This window comes from Giraffa tippelskirchi, chromosome 13 (genome assembly GCF_054371585.1).
Source record: "Giraffa tippelskirchi isolate mGirTip1 chromosome 13, T2T-mGirTip1v1.2.pri, whole genome shotgun sequence".
Classification (NCBI taxonomy): Eukaryota; Metazoa; Chordata; class Mammalia; order Artiodactyla; family Giraffidae; genus Giraffa; species Giraffa tippelskirchi.
In genome coordinates, this window is record NC_137287.1 from 6,083,365 (window position 1) to 6,099,624 (window position 16,260).

At 54.0% G+C, this 16,260-nt stretch overlaps 3 protein-coding genes and 1 long non-coding RNA gene across 6 annotated transcripts in view; 2 read left to right on the top strand and 2 right to left on the bottom strand.

Moving 5' to 3' along the window:
* The window catches only part of ZCWPW1 (zinc finger CW-type and PWWP domain containing 1), a 58,910-nt gene extending 54,539 nt beyond the window's left edge, over positions 1-4,371 (bottom strand). The window contains exon 1 of the mRNA XM_081556047.1: positions 3,896-4,371. The gene's annotated coding sequence lies outside the window, so the exon portion shown is untranslated. The remainder of the gene's footprint in view (positions 1-3,895) is intronic.
* Positions 787-5,159, top strand: MEPCE (methylphosphate capping enzyme). Its single transcript, XM_081556038.1, has 4 exons — positions 787-2,710; positions 3,915-4,133; positions 4,310-4,436; positions 4,551-5,159. The coding sequence occupies exons 1-4, from the start codon at positions 1,040-1,042 to the stop codon at positions 4,601-4,603; spliced, it is 2,070 nt and encodes a 689-aa protein (XP_081412164.1). The 5' UTR covers positions 787-1,039; the 3' UTR covers positions 4,604-5,159.
* Positions 5,160-5,750: 591 nt separating this feature from the next.
* PPP1R35 (protein phosphatase 1 regulatory subunit 35) lies at positions 5,751-6,985 on the bottom strand. Of its 3 annotated transcripts, none has more exons than XM_081556076.1 (4): positions 6,658-6,985; positions 6,322-6,574; positions 6,105-6,241; positions 5,751-6,005 (listed from the first exon to the last, which is right to left on the bottom strand). In XM_081556076.1, exons 1-4 carry the CDS (start codon positions 6,898-6,900, stop codon positions 5,832-5,834), a joined length of 807 nt encoding a protein of 268 aa, XP_081412202.1. In that variant the 5' UTR covers positions 6,901-6,985; the 3' UTR covers positions 5,751-5,831. The 3 variants fall into 3 exon arrangements, with proteins under 3 accessions (XP_081412202.1, XP_081412201.1, XP_081412203.1); XM_081556075.1 differs by having other exon boundaries at positions 5,751-6,008; XM_081556077.1 differs by lacking the exon at positions 6,105-6,241.
* LOC145531974 (uncharacterized) lies at positions 6,692-10,768 on the top strand. The gene is made up of 2 exons (XR_014072894.1): positions 6,692-7,764; positions 8,738-10,768. It is a non-coding gene; the product is annotated as an uncharacterized LOC145531974 (long non-coding RNA).
* Positions 10,769-16,260: the final 5,492 nt, after the last annotated feature.

Here is a 16,260-nt window from a genome sequence, read left to right on the forward strand (position 1 = left end):
TTTTCCAGTTCAGCACAGACTATTTTCCGGGGGGGGTGAGTTAAAATGATCTATCGTGTTATACTGAGAACAGTTCATAGGAAGACGGTCAGTACGCTCCGCTCCTTCCCCTCCCCTCCTTTTTAGGTGCACCCCCTCCGCTCCCTCGGAAGCCTTTCTAAATAGGTGGGCACCGAGGGGCAAACGGATCATGAATAATTCATAAGGTCCGCCCCGCCCTTAGCCACGCCCCTCCGAATCGTGCTGACGCATGTTGCGTGTTCCAAACCCGAGGAAGTAACGTAACAGTCCCCGCCCCTAGCACGGAGGGCGGGGCGTCATCTCCTGCACGTGCTGCATCTACCCGCGCAAGCCCAAAAGGGTGTGCGCAGGCGCTGCTCGCTAGGGGGAGGAAGGAGGCGGGGTGGGGAGGTTGCTGGGTTTAGAGCCGGGCGGAGACCGCTGAGACTCATTCCTCAGGAACAAGGGTCGGGTGTCAAGGAGACCTTTTCACACCAGCTCCCCGTCCCCCGCCTACGGTGGGTGGGATCGCGCGGCAGAGACAAAAGGATATCAGTAGGGACGGACATAGCTGCGAAGGGAAGTAGGGTATCAGTTTGGGGTGGTGGGCTTCTGAGGGGGGCGGGGTGCGGGCTGAGAAGGGCTATATTTAAACTCCCGGAGCCGTTAAGTTGGTTCGTACTCCGATGCGCGCGCAACCAGGGTGGTGGCGGAGCGCGCATGCGTGATTCCGGGGCGAGAGGAACGCGCCCAAGCCGTGCGCGCTCGCGCCGGAGCGGTAGTGGTAGAGGAGAAAGGGGTCGGCGCACGCGTGGTTGAGTCCTCGAGTTGTTCGGGTCTCGCGGGCATCTTGTTGTGCTCTCGCGGGCGAGTGGGGCGAGCTTTCCGGGGAGGCGCTTGGGCGCGAGACCAGGGGAGACGAGCAGCACTGCGCGCGCACTCGGGGAAGGAGGGGGGAAGGGAGCGTGGTCTAGGAAGGGGGGTTAAGCCCCCGGTCCCCCCCTGGTTGCCCTCGACTGGAACGGAATAAGGGGAGGAAATGATCGAGATGGCGGCGGAGAAGGAGCCGTTTTTGGTGCCGGCCCCACCGCCGCCGCTCAAAGATGAGTCGGGCGGAGGGGGCGGCCCCACGGTGCACCCGCACCGAGAGGCCGCCTCCGGGGAGCTCCGCGGCGGGACGCAGCGTGCGCCGGGCCCGCGCGCACCCTCGGCGGGATCCCCGGCTTCTGGGGCCAGCAAGGAGAGCCCCGGGGCTGCATCCACCCCTCGAGGCGGTCAGTCGCAGCAGCAGCAACGAGGGGGCGGCCCCCAGGCGCAGTCACACGGGGAGGCCTGCTTGTCGGATCCGCACGGGCGAGCCGCTCCCCCGGACGTGGGGGAGGAGCGACGGGGAGGAGGCGGAACAGAACTGGGCCCCCCTGCTCCTCCTCGACCCCGGAATGGCTATCAGCCCCACCGGCCCCCTGGGGGAGGTGGGGGCAAGAGGAGAAATAGCTGTCATGTAGGGGGAGGTGGTGGAGGCTTCAAACATCCGGCCTTCAAGAGACGCAGGCGGGTTAATTCGGACTGTGACTCTGTCTTACCCTCCAACTTCCTCCTGGGGGGCAATATCTTTGATCCCCTAAACCTGAATAGTCTCCTGGATGAGGAAGTGAGCCGTGCACTCAATGCGGAGACCCCTAAGTCATCCCCACTTCCGGCCAAGGGGCGAGATCCAGTGGAGATCCTCATTCCCAAAGATATTACAGACCCTCTCAGTCTCAATACTTGCACTGATGAGGCCCAAGTTGTCCTGGCTTCACCACTCAAGACTGGTCGGAAGCGGCATAGACACCGGGGACAGCACCACCACCAGCACCAGGCCGCGGGAGGGAACGATGGCCACTCCGCGCTGCTCACAGCCCCCCTCGCCTCCTCACTCCACGGGGAGGGCGCCACGCAGCAGCATGGGGGCCAGAACCCGGACGCCCCCCAACCCTATGAACTCAACACAGCCATCAACTGCAGGGATGAGGTCGTGTCTCCCCTTCCATCTGCCCTCCAGGGTCCCTCAGGCTCCCTTTCAGCCCCTCCAGCCGCCTCAGTTACGTCTGCACCCCCGTCTTCGTCCTCACGACATCGCAAACGACGCAGGACTTCCAGCAAGTCAGAGGCAGGGGCTCGGGGTGGAGGCCAGGGTTCCAAGGAAAAGGGCCGAGGGAGTGGGGGGGGCCGCCACCACCTGCAGCCACTACCTGCGGCAACCTTCAAAAAGCAACAGTGCAAGTTCCAGTATGGGAATTACTGCAAGTACTATGGGTACCGCAATCCTTCCTGTGAGGATGGGCGCCTTCGGGTATTGAAGCCTGAGTGGTTTCGGGGTCGGGACGTCCTCGATCTGGGCTGCAATGTGGGCCACCTGACCCTGAGCATTGCCTGTAAGTGGGGTCCATCCCGCATGGTGGGCTTGGATATCGATGCCCAGCTCATCCACTCAGCCCGCCAGAACATCCGACACTACTTGTCTGAAGAGCTCCGTCTGCCACCCCAGGCTTCTGAGGGGGGTCCAGGAGCAGAAAGTGAGGAAGGGACCACAGCCGTCCCAGCCGTCCGAAAAAGGAGCTACTTCCCAGCCTCACTGACAGCCAGCCGTGGTCCCATCGCTGCACCCCAAGTGCCCTTGGATGGAGCCGACACAGCAGTCTTCCCCAACAACGTTGTCTTCGTAACGGTAAGAGGGTCCCCAGGCTCCTGGGATAGGGGTCAGGCATGAAGTTGAGAGTAAATGAGAACATGGCAGGGAGGGTTATGACCCAGAGGGTTCCTGTGCGTGCTCCCCTCCCTGGAGAAGCCAGGTTCTCAAGAGAATGGTTCGAATCTGCAATTGATTCCATTTTGGTTTATCTGCCTTCCTATAACCTGGAAGGGCAGGGGCTGTACCTAGAGTCCTTGCTCGTGACCACAAGCCCCAGGATAGGGGCAGGTTCCTTTTGCTCTGCTCCTGGGCAGTATTGTAATCTAGACCCATCCACCTTCCTTTGGGGGCTGCTGCTTATACTCACTGGGGGGATGTGGTCCAGATGAAAACCTGTTCTCCAGCCTTCTGTAGGTGCCTGAAGGGACAGGTGTCAGACATCCAATGTCTTGGGATGGGGAGGAGGATTAGGGTAGTGGCTGGCTAATTTTGTTCTGTCCTTTGATAGGGACCTTATTTGCATTACATGCAGAGTTGATTGTCAGTGGCCAGGAACCCAAGCGATTTGACCTTAGGTCACCACACTGACCCTAGATGGTGGGATGGGGAAGCGTGCAGGAGAGTACTGAGTCTTAAGTATCTGTCCCCTGACTGCACGTGGGTCCCCATAAAATGCTTCAGTTGGTCCACCTACAGGAATAGTTGGCAGTGTGTTCAGTTACACCCAGACGAATGGACTTTGCAGAGGGGTGGTAATGAGCTAATCATCTAGAAGGTTTCCTGAGGGATGGAGGTCTTCGTTTCTCTGGAAAAAAGGAAGAATAGGCCTGAAACTTTGACAGTCCCACCTAGGGAAGGAACCCACAGGTCTCCCTTTCAACCTGATTTGGGGCCCTTTGCAGAACATTGACTCTCTCAGCTTAAATGCCTGTGGGGTGGGAATAAGTACTGGACAGGATCCTCGGAGAACCCCAGCATTCTTTCTCTGCAATTTGACCTTAGCTTTGACTACCTTGTGGATAATTTGCTCAATTTAAAATTACTCAAGCTCCCTTTATGTTTGATTGGCTTACCAGCAATACAGAGCAAGAAAATGAGAAAGAGGGCACCATTTGGGAGTTGTTTTGAGGAGTGTCAGAGAAGACTGGCCAAGGACTAAAGTGACGCTGCACAGTGGGTTGTGAAGGGGCGGTGGTTCTTTTTCACCTCTGTTGTACTCACCCCCAATTCTCGCCCTCAGGGTAACTATGTGCTGGATCGAGATGAGCTGGTGGAGGCCCAGAAACCCGAGTATGATGTGGTGCTCTGCCTCAGCCTCACCAAGTGGGTGCATCTCAACTGGGGAGACGAGGGGCTGAAGCGCATGTTTCGCCGGATTTATCGGCACCTACGTCCTGGGGGCATCCTAGTCCTGGAGCCCCAGCCTTGGTCTTCCTACGGCCGGAGAAAGACTCTCACAGTGAGTGGGGGTTTCTGTGGAAACTGGGGCAGTCCTTCCTTTAGCTGAGGCAAGGAAGGCCTCAAGGAAGCAGAGAGAAGACTTTCTGAAGAAGGGGAGAAGGCCCTCCCAGGTGGGCCTTACTTCACCAGCCGAGAAGGCAATAAGCTGAAGTGGTCCCTTACCTTTCTCTTTAGGAAAGAATCTACAAGAACTACTTTCGAATTCAGCTGAAGCCAGAGCAGTTCAGTTCCTATCTGACATCCCCAGAGGTGGGCTTCTCCAGCTATGAGCTCGTGGCCACACCCAACAACACCTCCAGAGGTAAGGCTGGCTGCTTTTGTCGGGGGAGGGGAGGGAGGCCAGTACTGGTGCAGGGTGCAGACCGGTGGTCTGTAGGCCCTGCCAGCCCCTCCTGAGTGCACACTCTTCCCTCAGGCTTCCAGCGTCCTGTGTACCTGTTCCACAAGGCCCAGTCCCCCAGCCACTAAGTGGCTCCCTGAACAGAAAGTGTGAAGAAGCTGCCTGCTGCTCCAAAGGACCTAGGGGGAGAGGAAAGTATCTCGAGGTCTTTCCTTTCTGGCTCCAAAAATAGTTTCCTCTCCTGGATCTGCAGAGAAAGCTTTTCCTGTGTTGCTGCCCCAGCCTCTTCCCTACACCTCTGGCACCTAAGCAGCAAGCCCAGCTGTGCTGGAACCATCATCTTCCTCTCCCCCAGCCCACTGGGCTGGATGGCATGGACTGTTTGCCTCTGTTCTCTGGACCTCTGTTCTCCTAGGGCATGGGAGGTGGGGGATATCAAGTTCTCTGGCCTCTTCCTCCTGTTCTCCCAAGGAGAGAGACTCATGTCTCCTTGGCTCTTGTCCTGAGCTGTGTTTCAACGGACCACGGATAGATGGGCTGAGGATTAAGAGGGGGACATCGGTGGGGAGGCATGCAGGTACTGTGAAAATCCTTCCCTCTGCTGTCCCCCACTGGGAGAGCTGGTTGGGTTCAAAATGTGAGAACAGCACAATAAACTTGATGTTTAGGGCAGTGGCCCCCACACCTGTGTTTGGCACATTGTAGTTTTGAGGGGGCATAGATGGTGGCTCCTGGTAGAACCTGTGCTTCCTCTCTGCCCTAACTATAGTGTTAAGGAAGAACAGGTTTTTTTCAGTGGTTGGGAGGATTGTTGAATGCCAGTGAGCCCTCTGCACGTGTGCTCAGTTGTGTCCCACTCTGCTACCCTACGGACTGTAGCCCACCAGGCTCCTCTGTCCTTGAGATTTTTCAGGCAAGAGGACTGGAGTGGGTTGCCATTTACACACAAGTATAGAGAGAACCCTAAGCCAGGAAAAGGGAGTATAATGTGAATTTTGAAGAATCCATCTACCTTCCCCCAAAAAACCCACTGACAAAATTGTTTTGTGGAAGCTTTGGGCACAGGCTGACTTTGGAAGAGTTAACCACGGAGTTGAAGTGGAACCAGAAGGCAGGCACTTTTAGGACCAGAGTCGGACACGACTTAGCAAGACCCTGCCTGCTCTGCTTCTGATCATTACCAAGTTTCTTTAAAGGGGGGCCAAAACGTTGACTTGCTGGCCACTTCCAACCTGAGTCTGGACCCCATGTTAAGGCTCCCAAAGAGAGTCCCACTTATTAGCAAAACCACTTTATTCTGATAAATAGTTTCGACACCAAAAAAGTAGGAACTAGTAATCCAGGGAACCCCCAGGTCTACGCTTCCCATCGCCTCAGTGTCCGATGCATAAGGAAGGTATCCTCTGAAGGGCGGGGCCGAAGTTGAAGCCGGAGTGGAGGCAGACCTTCCAGGGTCAGGTGTGGAGATTCATAAAAGAGTGTTTCCGGATCACACAATATGGTCATGTCTGGCCCTGGCCCAGGTGGCTCCTGCTGGAGCACAAACAAGGTCGCACTCGGGAAGGGGAACTGACTCCCCGGCATTTGGGGGCGAGGGGGAGCGGTAGGGAGAGAGCCCAGGTGCCTCACCTTTGCAGGGGGGGCTCGGGCCTGCGGCGGCAGGAGTGCGACTTTCTCCCTCAGCGCGGCATTCAGAACCTGTTCCTCCGGCACCTGCAGGCTCACCAGGTCTCGGAAGAGCCGCTTGGAGCGCGGCACGTTCAGCCCTGAGACCGCAGGAGGGGCGGAGGTGAGCGGCGCCTCGCATCCCCGCTCCCGCGCCCGGCAGGCCGCCTGCCCCTCTCACCCTCGGTCACGCTAGCCTCCAGGCCGCAGCGGGTCTGGAACGACTTTCTCAGCTGTTCTTCCACGGCCTTCGCGGCATCGAACTGGCCCCCGGCTGCGGCCCGCGCTGCCTGCAGCTCGAGGCTCAGGGCCAGGCTACTCTGCTGCACCGGCGCCCCCAAGTCCTGCGGCGCCTCGGGCTTCTCGCTGGATGAGCCGGCGGCCGGCGGCGGCTCGGACCGGACCGGGGAAGGCGGCGCCAGGCGGAAGCGGACCTGGGAGCAGAGAACGGGGCGGTGAAGGTGTGAGCCGGCGGGGATCGTCAGCGAGCAGGCGGCCAAGCTTTCCCCGAGCTCACCTGCCGCCCCTTGCGGGCCCCGCCCCGCCGGTCCGCCCGCCCCTTCCGCCGTCCCGGGCTGCAGTTGGGCCGTCCGCGTCCGGGACTCTCGGACCGCGGGCTCAGGCTCAGGCTCAGGTCCAGGCCGGGCTCCGGCACCGGGGCTCCGGGCTCGGGAGCGCGGGGTTCTGGGGGTGGCCCTGGGACCGCCACCGCCTCTCCCCCTTCCACCGACTCCAGCTGTGATTCGTCATAGACCATCATCTTGCGGCGTCCGTAGGAGTGCGGGATCGCTGGGGGCCAAGGGTCACGGAACTGCCAGCTCTTCTCCCCCGCCCTCTCAGACGCCGCTACCGGAAACCGTCAGCCCCTATCCAAGGGGGCGGGGAGACCAGCTCTTGCCCCGCCCTATTGGTGCACCTAAGCGTCATTTCCGTTGCCTCCTCCCTCGCCTCCTGACGGGCTTCCGCCTGCACCACGTCGAGCCGCCCCCAGGCCGGGGTTTTAGAGCGCAAACCCGTGGAAGCCCTACGGGTCCTCATTAGGGTCATTTCCATTTCGAAACGAGTTACAGCCTCCTCGCCCTTTCCAGTCGTCACCATCTGGCTTCTGCTGGAATCCAGACTGTGTCAGTCCTCCCTGCCAGGGCACTAAGAGGACACCTTTAATTAGCGGTCCAGCGCCCTTGCACTGGACCTCCCTACTCCGTGCCTACAAGGCATCTCGAGGTGTTCCATCGCCTCCCTACTCTGACCAGACCCAGCGTGAGTGAGGGCGTGGCTCGCTGACTCCAGCCAGGGTCCTTCCTAGGTGGTGGCCTGGGTGAACGGCCCTTTGTGACTTTTTCCTCTTCGAAGGTCCACTAAAATATTCATCTATAAGTTGCAAGAGACACGTGTACCCCAATGTTCATCGCAGCACTGTTTACAATAGCCAGGACATGGAAGCAACCTAGATGTCCATCGGCAGAGGAATGGATAAGAAAGCTGTGGTACGTACACACAACGGAATATTACTCAGCTATTAAAAAGAATGCATTTGAATCAGTTCTAATGAGGTGGACACGACTGAGCGACTGAACTGAACTGAATGAAGTGGATGAAACTGGAGCCTATTATACAGAGCGAAGTAAGTCAGAAAGAAAAACAGCAATACAGTATATTAAGGCATATATATGGAATTTAGAAAGATGGTAACGATGACCCTATATGCAAGACAGTGAAAGAGACACAGATGTAAAGAACAGAATTTTGGACTCTGTGGGAGAAGGCGAGGGTGGGATGATTTGCAAGAATAGCATTGAAACATGTATATTACCATATGTGAAATAGATTGTCAGTCCAAGTTCAATGCATGAGACAGGGCACTTAGGGTTGGTGCACTGAGATGACCCTGAGGGATGGGATGGGGAGGGAGGTGGGAGAGGGGTTCAGGATGGGGAACACATGTACACCCGTGATTCATGTCAATGTATAGCAAAAACCACTACAATATTGTAATTAGCCTCCAATTAAAATAATTTTTAAAAATATTCATCTGTATAAAAAATGAAGATCTATGTTGAGTACTGTTTGAAAAAAAAAAAGGCTCAGGGGATTTATCCTGGACCTCTGGACTGTAGGGCAGAAGACGGGAGCTCTTACCTCCGTCCCTCATGTTCCTTGAGGAAGACCCTCTCAGTTCTCTGAGCCTCTGTTTCTTCTTAGGTAAAAGTAATTTGCATTCAAGACTTTTGAGGCTCTCCCAAAATGGGTTAACAGTCAACAGAACTGTTTGTGTACCATTTTTTGATTTGTTTTCCCATTCATTATCTTCCCAAGAAATGCTGTGGAAGATCAGATAGAATGGATAGTTACCCATATTTTACAAAAGTTTTCAAGGATCTCAGTGGTGAAACTAGAGGGTTTCCAGCTAAAGTCAAGAATAAGAAAGTATGCCCATTCCCTCTACTGCAGATCTTCCTCCACTTATGAGGGGGTTATGCTGAGATAAATATAAGTTGAAAATGCATATATTACACCTAACCTACTGACCATCATAGCTTAGCCTAGCCTACCTTAAATGCTCAGAACACTGACAGAATGAATTTCTGTTGTTGCAGGTCACCAAGTTGGTAGCAATTTGTTACTGCAGCCCTGGAAAACTAACACAGCTGAAGAAAAGATCTGGGCTGCACCTCAGGCTCAGACCGCCGTCCCCCAGGATCTCATCCACACCTTCTTAGAGCATCCCCATTCCTAGGGAGCTAGGATTGGAGGCTCTATGGTGGGAACGATTTGGCCCTGAAGGACCATCCTTCGAGGGCTCCTCCAGGCCCCAGAGCATTGCCAAGGGAAACCAGGGCCAAGGCAGGAGGAGAAAGCCTGGGTGGTGGGAGACAGGAGGAGCGTTGGAGGGAAGCCTGGTACTGGAATCACAGAGGAATAACTTGGGTCCCTCTGTGGGGAGAAGGAAGCAGTAGCCATGACAGTACAGATGGAGGGGTGGCCACCGGGAGGCATGCTGTGCGGAGAGGTTGATAGGGAAGGTTATGTCTAGCCATGCCCATCCAGAGGCCCCCAAGATCTTAAGGTTTTGCGTATGACCACCTAACTGGTCAGCAATCATACTCAACAAGTGTCAGGTTGTCATGCACCCAGAAGGGTACTCAAGAAACTGAGGCCTTAGCACTTAGGTTTCCTAAAACCTAAGCTCCTAGGGAGCCCTTAGGAATCAGGCCCCAGCCCCCTCCCCACAAGTTATTGCCCCCCAACACACAATGCCAGTCCTTCAACCTGAGAAAACCCCTCAACGCCCAGTACATTTCCTGCTGGCATCCCAGACTGAAGAAACACTGTTTACTTTGGCAACAAAGGGTTGAGGCTGGGTGGGTTCTTGGCTGAAGGGATAGAGGGGGCTGCAGGCAGGGACTGGGTAGTCCAGCAGGAAGTGAACTTGGTGAAGAAAGAGGCCTTTGATGCCAGTGACCAGTGTGCTGTGATCACAGCACTCAGACCACCTCCACAGTCCCAGGTCCAAAGTCTGCTCCTGGGGGACAGGGAGAGGAGTAGGAAGGACTCACATCCCATAAAGGACTGGGCCTGGGGCCAGAGGTCAGAGAATCCCACCACCCCCCAGCCCAGCAACACCCCCTTTCTCTTCTTTGGGCTTCAGTCTCATCGGTAAAATGGAGGGCGGCGGGTGGGGGGGGTGGTGGTGAAGTCTATACTAGTTTATCTCTGAGCAGCTTCTGTTTCAGATAATATTTCCCAATATCATACACACACCCCTTATTTCAGTCCTTTGCCACCACCCTGGGGCTAGTCCCCTCTCCTTGGCACCTCTTGCAGCCAGCCCCTTCCTCTCTCCTACCCAGGATTCCCATGTCTCCCCAGGACTCCAGCATCCGCCCTCTTCGGCCAAGGTGGCCTCCCCATCCAGCCCCCTCCAGCCTCACTCCCAGCAGCAGCGGCAGCAGCTCAGGATAACCGGGTAGAGAGCGCATGCCCACAACAGCCAGGTCTACTAGACACAGCAGGAAGCAGCAGGTGTCCTGATACACCTCAGAAGTGGCAGGTCTGGGGAACGCTGGATGTTGAAGATCAGCTGCTCCTTGGCAGGAGAGAAAGCCCTAGAAGCACAAATTGGGTGCAATGAGAGCTTAAGGAGTGGAAGAGGTCAGATCCTCCGCCAGCAACAAGTTCTGTGCCAGGGAGTGGAAGAAACGTGGGTAGATGGCTGCAGGGACAGCAGGCCAGCCCCGAAGCCTACTTTGTGCAAATGAGAAAACTGGGCCCCTTCCACAAAGCTCTTTACTGCTCTAAAGGTTCTATATATTGGTGGACTGGGGAGTTGTGCAGCATACAACCTGCACAGTGGCAAGGGGTGGCAGTGAGGGATGGAGGAGGACGCTCAAAGAGAGAAAAACGGACCCCTGGGTCCAGTCAGAGAGGTGGGGAAAGCAGTGGTCAGTGATAAGGGCACCCGCCTGGCAGACCTGCTTCCCCTCCAGTGTCAGTAACTGGAAACTTGTAGGAGCTACTGAACCCCTCTAAGCCACCACTTACTGATTTGGACAATGGGGAGGATGCTCTTAGGGCGAGCTGACGTTCCCTTAGGATTAAATAAAGCGACGCAAAGCTCGCTGGACAAATGCCTCAGTGGTGGTGAACCTACCAGTAGCGGGACACAGAGATGACAGGAGAGAGAGGCCGACTGTTCCCGGATCCACGGACATGGTTTCACTAGCTTGTTGAGGAGCTGTTTGAACTAGAAATTAATTGTCCTTTAAAACCTGTGTCGCCAATGGCCCGTGTCACCATGGGTGAGCCCGAGTATTTAAGGGTACGGGGTAGGGGCTCCCCCGTAAGCCTCCATCGGCTAATGCCGTCGGGGCTGGGGGTTGGGTTTGGGGGCAGACAGGCCCTCGGTCCAGGCTCAGGGGTTCACGAAGGTAGGCCTTCCTGTTCGCGGACACCGCCACGAAAGCCCACCCCCGCCGCCATTCCTGCCAGGAGGCAGCGAACTCTTAATCCAGAGGCCCAGGAAGGCGCGGCGAGAGGGCGATGGCGGCGATAACGGCGTCCGCGCACCGCAGCGCCTCCTGGAGCTCAGGACCGCGGGTTGAGCGGTCATCCAGCGCTCCGGCTCCACCGCCGCCCCTCTGTCGCCCCCCTGCTCCCCACACCCCCGCTAGGCCCCCACCCTGCGCTGGGTTCCCTCTGGTCAGTCCTCTTCCCATCCACACCCATCGAACTAGGACGCACGTCCGACCAGACCGGGGGCGGAGGTGGGAGAGACCCCGCCTCCCAGAGGCCACGCCCCTTTTAGGACGGAGCGTCGCCCTCTCTTATGGTGACGTCAGAGTTGGGCAGGTGTCCACGTAGGGCACGACCTTCCCTCATTGGACACTCGTCCTCCCCACTCCACAGTGACTTCAGGGTAAAGTCCAGATTCCTCCCTTCTCCAGCTAGAAATCCCCCTTCTCTACCCGTGGGGAGCCCTCAGCTCCGCAGGCTAGAGCTGGCTATAACCCGAAACGCTTTCCGTGATCTTCCCCCCAGGGCAGCCTCTGGTGCAAGGTCCCCCATCAAACTCATCTCAGGTTAAAATATAGATTCCCAGGCCCCACCTTAATCCTTGGCTTTGAGGCCAGGGATCTGAACTTTTAACAAGCTTCCAGGTGGTTCTGATGTCTCCTAGGCTTCAGAATCTGATTGTTGACATTCCCATTCAAAGGCAGGAGTTCTCAAACTTCAGGAGGCTTGTTAAAACAGGTTGCTGGGCCCCACCCTCAGGATTTCTGATTTCCAGAGGTCTGGAGTGTGGGGTCTGAGAGTTTGCATTTCTACTTGTCCCTGGGGATGTTGAGGTTGCTGGTCTAGGACCACACTCGGAGTATCACTTTTTAATGATACATTCTGGAGAAGAGTTTCCACCTGTTGTTGATTCACTGGGTACCAAACCCTTATGCAAGGCACTTCACATTCATGCAGCTGTGTGAAATAAATATTTACCATATTCTCAGGATAAGGAAAGTGAGACTCAGACAAGTTAATTCACTTGCTCAGATAGGTCACATAGACAGAAAGGGCAGATTCAGAACCAGGTCTTTCTGAATCCAAAGGCTTGACTGGCCCGGCCTCCTGTGCACTGCTAGTTACCCCCTCCCAGGGGCTTGTTCTGTCTCTAGACGTCAACCAGGCAGTCTCTGAAGCCTGAGAGGTGCAGGATGGGGCTTTGTAGCCCCCCTCGCACACTAGCTTGAGTTCAGGGGACTGGCTTTGCTGGGAACCAGTACTCTGCTGGGTACCAGCTTTTCTGCCCAGAGAGTTCATAAAGAGAGGCTAGAGAAGCCCATTCCTCATGTGGTCCTGACCTCAGATGGTAAAGAATCCGCCTGCAATGCGGGAAACATGAGTTTGATCCCTCGGTTGGGAAGATCTGGAGAAGGGAATGACAACCCACTCCAGTATTCTTGCCTGAGAAATTCATGGACAGAGGAGCCTGGCAGGCTATGTAGTCCATAGGGTCAAAAAGAGTCAGACATGACTGAAGGACTTTCACTTTCACCTGATCCCTCCTTCCTTCACTGTCCCTCACATTGGAGTGGAAGTTCCCCTGACTTCTCTCTGATTGGCTCCAGGGTCTCCTGGATGACCCCCGGGGACTAGGAGAAGGAAGGACATTTGGGTGCTGCAGGAAGAGCAGGAGGGAGGCAGGGCCAGTAGGTCCGCAGAGGAGAAAGGAGAGGTGGTGCCACACAGGTGCCCGGGCACTTGGTCAGTGCAGTGCTGCCTGAAGATTTTGCCCAGGCAGGCCCCTGAGGAAGCCTGTCCTTGGGGACAAGGACACACAGGTCAAGTCACAGCTGCTGATGTGGTAGAGAGGTGAGCAGCACATCTCAGTGGGGCCTCAGGTGAAGGGCCATGTGGTGAGGAAAATAACGAATCTAGGTGGGCTGTTGAGGAGTCCCATCCGGATTTCCTACTCCTGTCCACGTCAGACCTGGGTTTCTCCCTTGTCACCCCCTAACCCTCACTTCTATACAGTGGGCCAGAGATCAGGGGTCAGCAGCTCCCTCAGGACATTGCTCATTCTCCTCTGTCTCTTTCTCGCAGCCCCCAGCTTTCTGCTTCTCCTTACTGGCTCCTGGGTCTTAACCATTCCCTTGGGGAGGGGAGTACAGCCTGGAAAGGGAGTACAGTTGGGGAGCCAGAGACAGGACCCGGGAAGGAGGGAGTCTGAACTCGCTGGGTGGGCAGGCTGGGGCTCAGGGGGGACGTCCTGCCCGCCTGAGTCTTCCTTCCCTACCCCAAACACTACTGCCCGGGGCACCCACATGAGCCCTGGGACATGGCCCTGAACAAAGCCCAGGGGACAGGGGGGCGGGGATGCAGGGATGGTACCTCTCTCTGAGGTAGACAGTAAATCTGAAGGAGAAATGAGAGCAAGCCAGTGAAGAATGTGGTGGAACCACTTTCAAAGCAGAGCAGTCAGCATTTGCAAGAGGAAATGAACTGAGACTAGCCAAGCACAGCAGAAGTGACCGCAAGGGACACCTCGAGAGTTGAGGCCAGGCAGGAGGGCAGACACCTTGACCAGACACTGAAGTTTGGATTTCATCCTAAATGCTCCAGAGTGCCCTGGGAAGATCTTAAAAATGGAGAGATGATATGCTCCGAGTTACACTAAAATCTCTGTCTAACCCCATAAACTTTTTAAAAAATATATCTGCATCGTTAAAAAAATAACCTCACCCCTGTTGGAATGGCTATAATCAAAGAGCAAGAAATAACAAGTATTGGTCATGACATGACAGCTACAGACTGGGAGATTATATTTGCAAATGACATCTCCAACAAAGTATTACATATATATATATTACATACTAAGTGTTACATATATATATGTATGTGTATATATATATATATTGCAGGAGATGGCATAGACCACAGAGATCATAAAGAAAGCAAGGGAATTCCAGAAAAACATATACTTCTGTTTCGTTGACTGACTACACTAAAACCTTTGACTGTGTGAATCACAACAAACTGTGAAAAATTCTTAAAGAGATGGGACCTGAAAAAAAGGTCAGCGGATTGCATTAATGTCAGTTTCCTGGTGGTGATATTGTACTATAGTCATGCAAGATGTTACCACTGGGAGGAACTGGATGAAGGGTATACAAGAATTCCATTATTTTTGACGATTGCATATTGGTCCACATTATTTCAAAATAAAAAGTAAAAACAAAAATGGAGGACTGTGTTAAAATGTGTGCAACTCATAAAGGGCTGATGTCCCTCACATATAAAGAGTTTCCAGATAAATAATAATAAAACCAAACATGTATACAACATATAATATGTAGCAAGTACTGTTCTGTTTTATTTTTGATGCATTAATTCATTAAATTCTCACATTAGGGATTTCCCTGATGGTCCAGTGGCTAAGACTCTGCACTGCCAAGGCAGGGGGCCCAGGTTTGATTCCTAGTCAGGGTGCTAGATCCTGCACTCCACAACTAAGAGTTGGCATGCTGCAACTTAAAAAAAAAAGATCCCAAGCCTGTGCTATGGAGCCTGCAAGCCACAACTAATGAGCCCATGTGCCCTAACTATGGTTTTCCTGGTGGCTAAGCGGTAAAGAACCTGCCTGCCCATGCAGAAGACGGAAGGGACGCAGATTCAATCCCTGGGTCAGGAAGATCTCCTGGAGCAGGGAATGGCAACCCAGTCCAGTATTCTTGCCTGGAGAATCCCATGGACAGAGGAGTCTGGCAGGTTGCAGTACATAGGGTCACACAGAGTCAGACATGACTGAAACGACTTAGCATGCACGCACACCGCAACTACTAAAGCCCACATACCCTAGAGCCTATGCTCTGCCACAAGAAAAGCCACCGCAATGAGAAGCCGGCCCTCTGCAACTAGAGAGTAGCCCCTGCTGTGCGCAACTAGAGAAAATTTCCCTCAGCAACAAAGACCCATCACAGCCAAAAATAAAGAAAATAAATAAAATTATTAAAAAAAATTAGGACCCAGACCATTACTTATTAAAAAAAATCCTCAACAAAATATTAGCAAGTCAAATCCAGCAATAAACATAATGCCCCTCAATCAAGTGGGGTTTATTCTGTGAAAGCAAGAGTGGTTCAAAAATCAATTAATGTAATTTGCCACACTAAAAGACTGAAGAAAGAAAATCAATTATATAAATAGATGCAGAAAAACCTTTACAAAACATCTACCATGACAAAACCTCCAGCCACCTAGGAGTAAAAATCAACTCCTTCAAGCTGATCAAAGGCATCTGCAAAAAAGCTATAGCTAACATCATATTTAATGATGAGGAACTGAGCACCTGGCCCCTACTAAAGGCAAAGGCAAGATGTCTGCTCTTACCACCCTGATTCAATGTTATGCTGAAAATCTTAGTGTGAGATGGCAAGAAAAGGAAATAAAAGGCATACAGATCAGAAGAAAACTAAAAGATCCCACATGCTGCAGCTAAGACCCAGGACAGCCAAATAAAGAAGTAAATATTTTTTAAAATTCTCATTCTAAAAAAAAAAAAATTCTCCCCATTTCATCTTAATTTTATCGGTGAGGCAACTAAGGCACAGACAGGTTAAGCAACTTGCCCAAGGCCATAGAGCTAGCAAGTGGCAGAGCCAGGATTCAAAACCCAGCAGTCTCTTTCCAGAATACAAACTCAAACTCTGCAGGTCTCTAGAAAACATCCACAACCCAGTGGAAGAATTGTCAGCGCGTATAAACAGTAAAGGAAAAGCAAGTGGGTCTTCAACTTAGAGGAGAGAAATCAGAGAAGAGAGGTGCAGACCTCCCTGCACCCAGGGAACCAACCTTGCCCAGCTGGGGCAAGCCCAGCTCAGGCCACACCTCATTACACAAGGCACAGACTCCTCCCTCAACACGAAAAGACCAAGCCCCGCCTTCTGAAACCTTCCCCTTTACAGCCACCTGCTGCAGGAGGCACTTAGGGAAAGGGAGATGGGCAGAAGGCCAAGCCTGAGCTTTAACGGGGAGATAGACATAGCATTCCAGATGAGCTGGGAGATAGACCGGGCATCCCAGATGAGCTGGGAGACAGGTGTGGGGTGGGTGGGCTCAGCTTCCAAAA

Excerpts from the sequence above, each read along its gene's own strand:
- MEPCE (XM_081556038.1), top strand. The coding sequence starts at position 1,040 with ATGATCGAGATGGCGGCGGAGAAGGAGCCGTTTTTGGTGCCGGCCCCA. Across the intron at positions 2,711-3,914 it reads ACAACGTTGTCTTCGTAACG|GGTAACTATGTGCTGGATCG; the intron begins GTAAGAGGGTCC and ends TCTCGCCCTCAG. Across the intron at positions 4,437-4,550 it reads ACCCAACAACACCTCCAGAG|GCTTCCAGCGTCCTGTGTAC; the intron begins GTAAGGCTGGCT and ends CTCTTCCCTCAG.
- PPP1R35 (XM_081556075.1), bottom strand. The coding sequence starts at position 6,900 with ATGATGGTCTATGACGAATCACAGCTGGAGTCGGTGGAAGGGGGAGAG. Across the intron at positions 6,575-6,657 it reads GGGCCCGCAAGGGGCGGCAG|GTCCGCTTCCGCCTGGCGCC; the intron begins GTGAGCTCGGGG and ends CTCTGCTCCCAG. Across the intron at positions 6,242-6,321 it reads GGAGGCTAGCGTGACCGAGG|GGCTGAACGTGCCGCGCTCC; the intron begins GTGAGAGGGGCA and ends CTGCGGTCTCAG.